Source organism: Epinephelus moara, chromosome 6, assembly GCF_006386435.1.
Source record: "Epinephelus moara isolate mb chromosome 6, YSFRI_EMoa_1.0, whole genome shotgun sequence".
NCBI lineage: Eukaryota > Metazoa > Chordata > Actinopteri > Perciformes > Serranidae > Epinephelus > Epinephelus moara.
The window spans coordinates 10158627-10171899 of record NC_065511.1 but is presented as its reverse complement, the minus strand read 5'-3'; the positions used below and the strand labels follow the sequence as shown (position 1 = coordinate 10171899).

Genomic DNA, 13273 nt, shown 5'->3' with positions numbered 1-13273 from the left:
TACACACACTAATGCATCTCACATACATAAACCAAACTGAATACCACTGTTAAGTCGACAAACTACCAACCCTTGTGTTTTTCCTCTTCCTGTGTACCCCACTTTTTTATAGTCTAACAGCTGGACAAAACATTGTCCAGAGCCCCCCCACGCAACAACCACCACCCCAGCAGGTGCACCGTGCCCTTTAGGACATCTACGTGGGCAACATGGGATAGTGATACCCCTAGTTCCATTTATCAAAGAGTCAATAGAGCAGAAGGAATGGCCCCTGTTGTGTTCCAGATTGGTCTGCACTTTTAACATCTCCATCTTTTCCAGAAGAATGAAGGACTCAAGGGAACAGTCAGTCTGTGTGGAGGCCTACTCATCACTGTTGCAATCATTTTTCCTATAGTACTGTTTTGAAAAAGGCCAAATGGTCACTGGATCTGGATATCCATTCTCTACGATGTTCTGTTCTTTCAGGGTAAATGGGTCATGTGTTTTAAGGTTCACTGAGACACACTCAATAATATAGCCAAACGTCTGGTGCAATACTTTTATGGCAAATGTATGTAAGCTATATTGTTTCCAGGAAGGGCAGCCTAGCTTTATGTAGTGCCTATGTCATTCTCTATCTTTCCCTCTGGTACTGGATCACATCAAGTAACCCAAGGGGGTCTGTGTGTGCACATATGTGTGTGTTTTGTGCATATATGTGTGTGTGAGCTTGCACATACATGCTTCTCTAAAAATGGTCAATATGGTAACTCAACTCTGTTTCCTGGTTTCTACTGGAAAAATCATTATAAGTTGGTTAAAAGGTAAGATGAAGACAGAACTAAAAAAGAGAAATGGATTAAAAAAAGAATCAAAAACATTGCTTTAACTATTGTCCGAAGCAGGGTGCTTCACCGTGGGCTTGTTTTTGAGTAGACTGAGGACATCAAGTGGTAATGTGCCTGTTCTTTTTACCTGTATGTTCTCAAATCCTACGAACTCATGCAAAAGTGGGAATGAGAAAAAAAATTATCCTTGTGGTCATACCCTGCCTTCATATGGTGTCCGAATAATCAGAAAACAACTCGAAAAGTTAGCGAAATTATTGGTATATGACTTGCCGGGTTGATGTTACATGTAGAAACATGGTGGACCAAAGAAAGTATTTGGTCAATTGCTATAAGATTCTTTTTTTTTTTTTAAACTCACATATTGCTTGTCAGTGTTTTTGCTCACATTTAATTTTTATTAGGTTGTAACAGTTAGTTGCCATCAATGTAGAGTGACCTAGATTGATAACCTAGAAAAGATATTTTTCAGCATTAGTCAGGTAAAGCAATAATGTGGTAGTTTTTCAACATGTTGTTTCAATGCTCTGAGCAATTAAATACAACACATCTTCACTGCATCCATGTTATTTCCACATTACAACCTAAAGTTCTTTAACAAACCAAAGTCGGAAGAATGACTTATCAACTGGGAAAATTGGACCATCTGAGGAGCATTTGAATGCAGCATTAATGCTTTGATAGATGGACAGAACCTGCAATTAATTCTGATAATAGTTTCTTTTATTTACAGTAAGTATACAATGTAAATACATACATAAATAAGACAGAAAAATACATTGATTTTTATGTATGCAACAGACAGTATAGCTCTATTATTACAATCTGCTTCTGGGATGAAATAATTCACATACACCACAGCCACACTTCATATAGAACATCTGTCCTGTAGACAGAGGAAGCTGATAAAGAAGCAGGTAACTAAAGCCACAGAGGGACACACGGCTCTGCTCTGTTTGACCTGCAGATATATTAAGTGGCAGGCAGGGAGACAGAGGGAGGGTTATTAACATCCCCATCTTCCATCTGGGCTGATAGAGGGCCTCTCAGACAGCAGGTGAAGAGGTTGCTGGGTAATTTGTCTGAGAGAGGGAGAGGAGGGAAGTCAGTGGTTAGGGATTTTCGCAATTGCCAGTAATTCTCTTGGTTAAATGTGCTGTGTGCATGTGTGTCTGCTTGAATCCTGTCTGTATCCACACTGCCTGCTGTTTTACATTAAAACTACCTTTGCACTATGAGTTGATTGGGATTAACAGCTAAAACAGAAATACCATGTGTTAATTTAGGTGTAAAACAACCTACTCAAGCGATTTTTATTTATGCAGATCCCGCTTTTGGATTACCCAAAAAAATGTGAACAGCCGTGATAAGACGAAACAGATAGCAAAAGAAGATAGGTGGGGTGTTTATTCAACCTGTCGAAGAGTTAAACACTAAGAAATGTAAGACAGAAAGTCTGAGAGTAAGTGGAAGTGGATGAAAGAAAGCTTTTAGATGTTCAGACCAGCTTTTTTTCTGGTAGCTTCTGGAACTGTTGCCAAATAATGACCTGCTTTCATAGCCTCTCTGGTAGCACCACTCATCTGTGCCTTATTAATACAAAACCTTCTCACTCACCGGTAGGCAATAAATCCCTGGGATCCAATCCATCTGCTTCATATGTTCTTGATCAGTTTTGATGTATTTGTGTTTATATTTAACTATTGAGTTTCTCGTCGCTGTTCGTTCAGCCTCTTTGACCTGTTGATCTTCGAGTCACTGGGACAGCTTTTGACAGAAAAAGACCCACTGAGTTGTAAACTCAGTCAGAAAGTGCTGTGGACACTTGTAGGAAATGAAGTGCTATCACTGTAAGAGGGGATTATTCTGAGAAGTAAAGCCTTATTGGAACAGGTGATGTAAGAATTTAATGTGACTCCCTCGGACAGTTCCAGCTCACTGGAAGAATGTAGCATGTGATGGATGGATCCTCCTCTTCTCTCTCAACAGGCGGTTTGGCGCAAAACTCCCTAAACACTACAGTATCTTTTAGCCATCCAGCTATTTTTCCCTCCTCCTCTTGTTATGTGTTTGAAATAGCCTCTCACCATAGAAATAACATTGACATATCATAATGGCGAGTGTGTAATCCCCCCCACTCCTTCCCACAGTGTAAACAGTTTCATTTTGGAAAGATGGCAGACAGAAGGTTCTTCCACACTATGATGCCATTAAGAGAAATAATCATAGAGTGAAGAGCACTTGAGGCTCCTGTGATGTAATGCTGGTGTTAGGTGAGTTGGAGCTGACACTAAGCTGGATACCAGCGTGACTGTATTGGATATTGTTTTGGAAAGATATATCCTTTATATTAGCCTATTACTCATACTCCTAATAGTCCCTGTTATTTAACTTAAAATGTTCAAGTCATTCAACTCAGTAGATTTACTGGGCAATTGTAAAACATTTAGGACAAGCACTTGCAATTTAAGGGTTTTTATCTCTTTTAATATCCTTCCTGGGCACTTTTTAAAAACAATATGGCTGTGATGTTGGGACTGTGCTGTAGTGTACTAAAATCCCATCAGTGTACTGTAAATGTTTTCACAGGAAGGTTTCTCAATCCAGAGGGATAAAAATACAGATAAAATGTACCCCTTATAAATTTTCAGACCTTTTCAGCTTGTACTCACAGATAAATACACATGTAAAAATAAAACATTAAATAATAGTAAAAAAAAAAATGCTGCAGACTGGCACAGGTTTTAGAAAAACTAATGCTGGTGCCGGATTTTCTAAATTCAGCATGTATCTGATCCACCAACAGACATTTATTTTATCCTGAAATCCAAACTTTTTCCTCATATTCCCATGGTCTCCTCCCACTAAAATAGTACAGCTAACCAATGGAAGCTGGTAGGGACTTGGGGCAACAAAATCCAAAATTGTATGTAAATACAGTTCATCTTTCTAGATTATATTGATGCAGATTTGAAAAGAATACTGTCGACATGTGACACCTTTTATCTTGTGTTTCTAGAGTTATGTGTTTTTGCAGACATGTAAGGAATAGTTAAGATGCAGTATTTCGTAAAGGGAGTTTGGCGTGTTATTTGCCACCAGGAGCAGATGGGAAATAATCTTAAAAGGAATCTAGTTGTAGTCTTGCAAATAGCGACCCCTGCAAGAAAACCGGTCTTTGCAAAATCTTACAGTCTGTGAGTGTGTGTCAGATTTGAGTCTTTTCAGAGTCTTTCAGTCTTCTTGTGTTTAGTAGGCATAGATGTCAGGTGCTGATAAAAGGGTATCATACATTATAGTGTATAGTAAACTATACTAGATTGTAGCTTTGGGGGACGTTAACTTAGGTTTTAACAAACATTTATAGCTTACTTTAATATAAATGTGTTATTGTTTGACATATTTATCATGGTATGGAGACACACCAACAGGTTAACCTTGGAAACAGAAGGCACCGCCAGTATCCCTGCCAGTTCCCAGTTAGGCGCAACACACTCTGCCTGGTGTTGGAGATATCTGTGTATTAGAGCACCTGGTTTCTCAGAACTTTGGGGGAGACAGAGAGGGAAAGAAAGGGGTCAAGACCAATTAAAGGCCAATCAAGTGTTTAACGAAGCCACGGCAGCGGTGTTTAAACCTGCCGGACTGCACTTCATTTTCACTTTGTTTTCTTTTTTATTAGGTGTGAAGTCTCCGGGCCCGTCACCGACTCTCGAGGGCTCGGTCCAAAACGTGGAGCTGAAGTTCTGCAGCCGTGCGACGGTGAAATGCGCCTCGGGAACCGTGGGAGCTGTAAAAGTGTGCGCCAGGACCCCAGGTGTGTGCAGCTGTGCCCTGTTAAAACTTTACTGCCTGTGTAGGAGGGAGAGAGTGAGACCGACTAGACTCTTCTTTTACTTTCTTTAACTTATATTTTAACACACTTGACTGTGTCTCTCTCCCTCTTTTTCTCCCGCTCAATCTTTATCTTGACTTCCTTCCAGCTGTGTGATTCAATTGCTGTTTTTCTCTTGGGGCGCTGTCATTGGGCTCTGGCCATGTCTTTGATGGCAAGGATGTTATTGGAGCTAGTGTCATAGCACAGAGTTCATAAGGTCAAACTGCACACATGATGTCAGGCAGATTATAAGATCTATTGCAGCTGTCAATATAGACATGAAAAAAGGAATGCATGTGCAATTAATTTTCTTATTTCAAAATTAACATCTATAAGGGATACATAAAATAATGAACACATAAGAAGTAACTTTTTTGTCAACACCCAGTTTACTAAACATGTCCATCATATTACTGTTAGTCAGTTTTTCCTTGTGACAGCTGTTCCTTATGTCAAGTAATTTTGTCTGTCATGTTTTATGTTATCCAGGACTGTCTCTGCAACACTCCAATATTATTTCTAGCGTTTCTCCCTTAGATATCACCTGCAGTTTTGACATGATATGGTGTCTTTTGGTTGTCTCTTTTACCCAAACTGCTGATTGACGCACTGTTTTAACTGCTCACAAACTTTATTATTAAAAAGTGTCTTCAATATTTTGTGCATTATTTTGTTACCTCCTGTTAGTCTAAAACACAACTTATGTACAGGTACAGAAAATGGCTGTTGCAGACTACGTAAATCAGTAATCTTTATTTAGTTTCACCACCTAATGTTCTACATTTCAGCTTGAAAACCTCTTTAACTCAAGTCACAAATTTTATCTGTGAATATGAATGAGTTTAAATGTTTTTGGTCACTGGAGAATTGGTAGTATATGAAACAACCTTTAACTTTGTTTCTAAGGTTCAGGAGAGGGGGTTAAGGAGAAGCTGGTTCCTCTGATTCAGGGCCCATCTGACACCAAAGAACTCCATATGAGCCGCTGGCTCAATGAGATTCGCAAGCCCGAATCTCTGCTGGCTCCTGATCTGCTGGCGTTTTCCGTTCAGGTCCCTCAACAGGAAGATGATTGCAGGAACTCAGGTAGAAGCTTTTGAAATGTTGCAAGTCTTACAGTATCCTATGCTGTCCTGTCCTGTCCTGTCCTGTCCTGTCCTGTCCTGTCCTGTCCTGTCCTGTCCTGTCCTGTCCTGTCCTCTCCTCTCCTCTCCTCTCCTCTCCTCTTCCTCTTCCTCTTCCTTTTCCTCTCCTCTACCTCTCCTCTCCTCTCCATTTATCACTGTACATTACTCTGTGATAAAATTTCGTACTCAGCCTGTATATTTTTGAAATCACCATCCTGCATTGATATATCAGTTCTTTAGCTCATTTTCCGGTCGTGGTTGTGGTGTTTGGATTTGTGACAGGCACTGGTAGTCCATATTCCATCTCAATTATTGGTGATCTAATGCAAGAGTCTCAGTTTGTTTAGGTCGTCATATTTTCCTTCCTCCCATAATGTCACGCAATGCCCCCTTTCAGTTATTTGTTTAGTAAAGCCGATAAGTGTTTTCCACTCCAGTATCCTTGAGGCAGGGTTGGCAACTTGGGGTCTCTTTACAGGCAGCATGAGTTCTCTAAACAGCAGTGAGTCTCTGTCAGCGCTGGGCTGAGCTGACTAACAACAGCTAACCACTCGAGGATTGCTGTTGAAGGCTGCACTGATGTCAGGTTGCAGTTTTTGATTGCATCCTTAGACCACTGATTATATTTCTGGTGTCAGTGTGAGAGTGTGTGGGTGTATACATGTGTGTTTAGAGGGAGGGCGTGGGATTATTCAGTAGCTCCAAAAGAATGCATTTCAGATTCCCAAGCTTTAAGTGCTGTTGCTCTTGACTTAGTAAGTTGGATATTTAATGACTGCAGCCCAGTGCATCTCATGTGTCGACAGCAGCAGCCAGGTATGTCCTTGTCTATACAGTATGGTCTCCAGTGTTCTTTCAAGCAACATTTGCTTCTGTAATGCCCCTTCCTTCTGTGAATGAGGCCATGAACATTAGTATATCATCACTAACCTTTCCTCCTCACCTGCAACTGCAACTACTTCTCCTATTGGGCCGCTCTACTGGGCTCCCAGGGAAGATTGATACCTTTGGAAGTACATGTGCTTGACAGTCTCTCTTATGTCATGGCCTTCAATTGCTCCCAAGTCTCTAAAAGCCCACAAAAGGTGAGTCTCTCAAAGAACACTCTGGGCTGTTATCCCACAACCACCCTCCCACCCAACAGCAGATACAGGAGAAGCCAGGGGTGACAATGTAAGACAATATACCTCCAGTATTTGTTTTCTGATTTGTCTTCAGAGTCACAACTGTACATCACTTTTAATACAAGGGCTGCAGAGATTCATCGTGTGGCCTTGACTTACGTAAAACCCCAAACCTGAATCATATCAGGCCCCTGGGCCTTAAACATGTCAGCGCTGAAATGCAGATAGAGCTGGCCTCAGGTGGTTTCAGACTGTAAGGAAAAGATACAGCTGTAGCTTAGAGTGAAGTGAAGTAAGAAGATAAGTACGGTTTAGAGACAGTGGATTTGGGAGGTCACCCCTAACCAGGAATTCTGTTCCATCGCTGTTTGAATGTCACCCAGTCAATCACTGTCCCATTGCTAGTGAACAGAGTGCCAAGACACTGCTATAAATTGAATATGTAAGGCAGGGGAAAAGCTTACATTTCATAGGCAACTCACAGTTTGATAAATGTGAGGACAGTCACTGAATAAATTTCCCGCAAGTTGCAATGACATAATAGCAGATTTTAAAACGTTGTATTTCTGACAAGGGGTTGTTCCACCCTTTACAGCCTCACAGACAAAGATAGATATTTTTAGGAACTCTGGTAAATTCTATTTAGTGCACAGCCTTAGACTATTACTTTGATTTAGGGAGCATATTATTTCAGCAAAGCAATGGCTCATAAAGACAGTACATATTTTTGAATATTAAAACCTGATCTGAACACAAACCAGAAGACCAAAAGGAAGCAAAAAGAGGGGGAGAGAGAAAGAAGATGAAGGTGAAAGGAAGGTGGGGGGCTGACTCCCAGAAGCACTGGATATATCTCCAGCAGATGTGGAGCAGTGGAGGCCTGCACTCCTTCTCATCACTGCCTCAATACTCTCCTCTTTTTTCCCACTCTTCTGTGTTTAATGTTCTTTGTGCCTTGCCTTCTTTCTTTCTCACTCTGTAGGTATCTCTCTTTTGTCTCTTAACCTTTTTGGTTTCTTTTAATCTCAGATGGAGAATACCCATGCTTTCTGTCTCTGCCTCTTTCTGCTCTTTATGCATAACATGTCTGTTCCTTTGTTAGAAGTCTGACAAGACATTCAAAGGAGGTACATTGGTAGGTAAGGTTCCAAATAACAAACTGTTAAAGAACAATTTCAACATTAACATTCTTGTTTTTTCATTTTATTGTTTCAACACTAAGCGCTGCAGACACACAGTATTTCTGCCAGAAATCTTTCTTTTATCTGCAGTATACCTGTCAATCCAGTCAAAGCCAGAGACAGCAGCATTGCTTGACAGTAACACTTTCACCAGACTGGAACATTTCTCTCTCGCTCTCTCTCTCTCTCTGTGCACGTACAGGCATTTTTTTGGGGTGTCTGCTTATAGGTCTGTGTTTTGTATGGTGGTCAGGCTGACATCAAAGCTTTTGGTCAGTCCACATGTCCCATGTCCCCGCTGTCATCCAGAGGGTGACTGGGAGCCTGTTAGAGCAGTGTTAATGGAATGATGGATGCAACGCCTCATTCAGCCAGAGATGAAAGGTGGAGTAGCACCACTCTAAATGGGCTGCACCCTTTGCTCCCATAGGACCAACTCAGAGGCTCAACGTTTTGTGATCATGACATTTCTGAATTGTTGGAGCACTTGGCCTTGGCATCAAACACATTTTATTCGTCCCATGTGGTTCTGTTGATTCCATTTAGCAAATTCTTAAAGCGTGATCATTATACATCGAGCGTAGGACTGGGGTAGGGGAGTAAGAGAAAAGCTAACTCCTTACACCATAGACATACTGAAAACATTAAGATATAATGAGCCACAATCAACTTTTATATTCTATTCTTCATTTGATTAGTCGCTTCTGGTTTTTGTAGGGATGCAACGCAAAGCACAGCAGTGCTGTGGGATCTGTCCACCCAATTCTCTAAGCATAATATTTATTTAAGGAAGGGGGAACATGTTGGTAATCAACATTAAGCCACCGACGTGTTGTCACTGAAGTGTTTGAATATATATACTCACATGCCACAGTGCTTTCACATACATACGCCTTATTTTCATGTTTGGGTGTATGTGATTGACTGCAGTTGATTATAAGTCGAGAGAAGCCTTGCCTTCAGTGTTTCCCCACTGGTCATGTATGTGTGATCTCTGTGTTGTCTCATGTCTTAGAGGATGTGACAGGCTCTGGAAATTGCCAGCACTTTCCTTATGGATCCTTTAATTCATCCCAGAAGCCATTTCCTCCATGTCTTACATTTTCCCATTTTTAGAGCTCAAGAAGGCTCAAATCTCTGAGGTCACCTCTGATACAATATATTTGGTCTAGTAGACAGCTAAATTCTGTACAAACAGCCAATCACACAAGACTCCACTCATAGAGCACTCTTTTCTTAACCTCTTTCTATGACACAGTTGTCTGAATGAAATTTAAAAAAAAAAAAAAAGCTTAAAACATGTTGGGAAATGTTATTTTTCATGGCACTGAAGTAATAATAGTTTATAAATAACTGAATGCATGGTCCAACATCTTAATGGCAGCTTTGACACATGTTTTAATTTTCTCTTTATCTCTCTCTCGCGCTTTCATACACAGTTAATTCACCAAAGAGATAAGTTACTTTCAAATATGGCCAGTGACATCTGTTTTCTGTCTAATTGTTTACCAGTGAAAACGAAATTCCGATTTACTTAGAAAATGAAGAGATTGGGTTGGGTGGCTTGGGATGGCGGTTGGAGGGAGTCCCTATACACTTGTAGAACTCCTGCAGATCTAGACGAATGTGTTTTCATTTAACAGAGTTGAGGTTGGAACATTCTAATAAATTAAACACAATTAAAGGCGTGGGTTTTAACGCAGAAGAACTAAGCAGCTTTGCTTTGAAATGTCCCCTTTTATGGCTCCAAAGGCGTATAGTAGTTTCATATCTTGCCGTTAACCCTTTGCATTACAACGTGACAGTCCCAGATGATTTCTCGTAATTGAGCGGTCGTTCCAGATAGACCCAGCAACGATAAGATTTTTGGCAGCTGCATAGCACCACCATAGCCAAGAATTCTCCCCGTTTTCTTTTCCTTTTTCTCTACTTTTACAGGAACCAAACATGATTCATGCATGTGCTCTCTCTGACACAATGAATAATGAGAAATCAATGCCATTATTAAATAACATGAAAAAAAAACAAAAAACAAGTGAGTGGAGCAAAAAACTTTAGAAAGTGAGGCAGCTGTATGAGGAGTCAGACTCAGCTCAGGAGGTGAGGTAGTTGCTTTTAAGTCACAGCAGGCAGCAATCCAGGTTGGCAGGCTGGATCAGAAGGGCACAGGTTAGTCTTCCACATGGGCCAAGCTGAGAGCCAGAGACATGTCATCCTTCACTAGCACACACTGGGACTGATGCCTGTATTCCTTGACTGGTATTAAATCTATAAATTATTTGTGAATTTAATCAGAGTAGAGCAGTGCCTTAAGGATCACTAGGACCAGAAATCCTTGGCTATGTCATTCAGAATGACCTGCAGTGCTACACTGAGTGTAAATTATCACCACTACTCAAAAGACAGCTTGATCATTTTGATCCCCGGACAGTGGCTGGCTGACAAACTATCCTCCTTGGCTTGGTCTTGGGCCTGTCACTGCTGATGGATGGGGAAGACTAAGGGGGCCCTGGACGGGGCCTGTGTGAGGGAGTAGAGGGCCAGAGGGCGTGTGAGGAGCTGGGGTTTATGCAGAACCTCAGGGCGAGCGGCAGCCTGCAGGTGTTCCCCCCCACCCTCCACCACCCTGACTTGCACCAGAGGAGGAGGGACCAACGGGTCGGGTGGGCTTTATGATCATAGAGAAGACAAAAAAGTGAGAGAGAGTGAGGGATAGCATGTGTTTTCCCCAGGCACGCCAGCAGCTGCGAGACAATGATTTATGCTTTTCTCAGAACTCTGGGATCTCAAAATGTTACATTTAATCAAGCACACTGAGAGCAGAGCAAATGTTAAAGATGTTCCCTATAAAGCCCTCCAGTTTTGATCTCTTTACCATACCATGGGAGCTGTGGGAATAGGGGAACAAAGTGATCTTTAATCTTAATTTAAACATATTGGAGGGAATTATGAAAGCTACATGGAATTAATCCTTGGAGAATTCCCTGGGTGCGGTAATACTAAACATATTTAGTTCCCTAATAGATATTAAAGCTGTTTTCTCCTCAATAACTGTTCATATTAGTCAGATAGAGGGAAGAAAATGTTTCTTAGTTTTAGGGTTCATACAGAATTAAGGCCACTCTTACATTATTTACATTGTAATGTCATTACTCTACAGCTTTTATAGGAAAATGTAATACAGTATGTTCCCATGGGTAATTAGTGTCAAAATACATTGTTTCTGTTTAGCTATTCATCTATAGATCTGTTTATCTGTCCGTCTATTTATCTACCTAACCTGATATGTAAGCATCTTGACTTGTCTATATGGTGACACATATGTACAGTTCTGTATGTGTTTATCATACGAGACCTGTTCACAGCAGTCAGAAACAGGTGCAATCTTTCGGTATTCCAGGCCTGTAGACCCAAAGACTAATGAGAGCAGGTGGGAATAAAGCGGCACCTGTCTTTGATCTGACCATTTCGCACAAACACACACACACATGCATGCATGCACATGCGCAAGCATGCATACACTTAGAAACACTTGCCACACATGCTCTCTTTGCCTCCTCTCTGAAACCATAGCCCTTGAATGTGTTGCACTGACACCGTAGATGGGGTGTGAATTTTGGGATCTCCCTTGGTAGCCTCCTCCATTACAATCTTTCAAAGGCCTGCAGTACTTTCATATGTCCATCTATCATGCTCTTTTTCCCTCCTTTGCATGTGTTCACTCACTCCATTGAGTGTTAAATCAACAGTCTGGCTTTGTCTCAGGCAGCAGCTTGATGGCTTTAAGCTGCTGGCCTGAACTTTCTCTGGCTAATAGACCTACAGTAGACAAAATGGTACTAAAATTACATTTATTTCACACCCTTGTGAGAAAACACAAGATATAGTTTCTTTAGTTAGGTTAGAAAGTGATGTGACCAGCTTTGTAGTTGTTGGGAACTATATATATATATATATATATATATATATATATATATATATATACAGTATCTCACATAAGTGAGTACACCCCTCTCATTTTTGCAAATATTTCATTATATNAAGGTAAATCTATACTACTATACAAGCTGTACACTGACTACTTTAAGTTATATCAAAATGTCATTTCTATAGTGTTGTCCCATGAAAAGATAAAATGAAATATTTGCAAAAATAGGAGGGGTGTACTCACTTATGTGAGATACTGTGTATATATATACATATATACACACACACACACACACACACACACACACACACGCGCGCGCACACACACACATATATATATATATATATATATATATATATATATATNATTATCATGTTGGAAAACTGCATTCGTGTCATCTCTATAGTGTTGTCCCATGAAAAGATATAATGAAATATTTGCAAAAATGGGAGGGGTGTACTCACTTATGTGAGATACTGTGTATATATATATATATATATATATATATATATATACATACATATATTCAGCCAATACTGAATTTTAGATTTAATTCAGGTGCATGAAACTAGACTATAGGAGGTTGTTCCATTTGTTTATTTGTTTAAGCACCTCATAACTTCCTCAACAATCTGTTTAATCTTCAAGGCAGCCGCTCTCATCATGTCTCGTCAGTCAGTGTGTGTGAAGCAGAGCAGGTAATGTGGAGATTAGACCCAAGGGAACCCACTCAGAGCTTGCTATTGAGGTCAATCATGACCCATTACTGGAGCTGTTCATCTGTGAAGTGTTGGGCTACTTAGGCCACTCTCACAGTGCTTAAAGCCTGGCTGGAGTGTAAGGCTGAGGGGCAGGGGCAGAGATTGGGTACAAGGGGATAAGGGCTGAGGCTAGAGATGGGGTTGGGTTGAAGTGTGACTGGGGCTAAAGCCGCTATTCAGGCTAGCCTCCACCCTTACATGATATCACAGCTCCCATGCGGCCATTTGGCATTGACCATTTTACATCCTTCCTGAGAATGATTCAGTTTATCTCAGTTGCATACTTCCAACTGGACCAAGCTTAGGGTTTTTGCTTTGACTGGAGAATAAATGATAGCAAATGACACTGAAATGATCCCTGTGGGGAAGTTTGTCATAGCAACAGTAAAGTAACAGCATACACAAAGCAGACATTGGAATATAAATAGAAAATTGGAGAGTCAGG

At 40.7% G+C, this 13273-nt stretch overlaps 1 protein-coding gene across 3 annotated transcripts in view; it reads left to right on the top strand.

Moving 5' to 3' along the window:
* The window catches only part of LOC126391718 (intermembrane lipid transfer protein VPS13B-like), a 347897-nt gene that overhangs the window by 90349 nt on the left and 244275 nt on the right, over positions 1 to 13273 (top strand). For all 3 annotated transcript variants that reach the window (XM_050046621.1, XM_050046623.1, XM_050046622.1), the window contains exons 18-19: positions 4513 to 4647; positions 5614 to 5793. In XM_050046621.1, coding sequence (XP_049902578.1) covers positions 4513 to 4647; positions 5614 to 5793 — 315 coding nt within the window. The remainder of the gene's footprint in view (positions 1 to 4512; positions 4648 to 5613; positions 5794 to 13273) is intronic.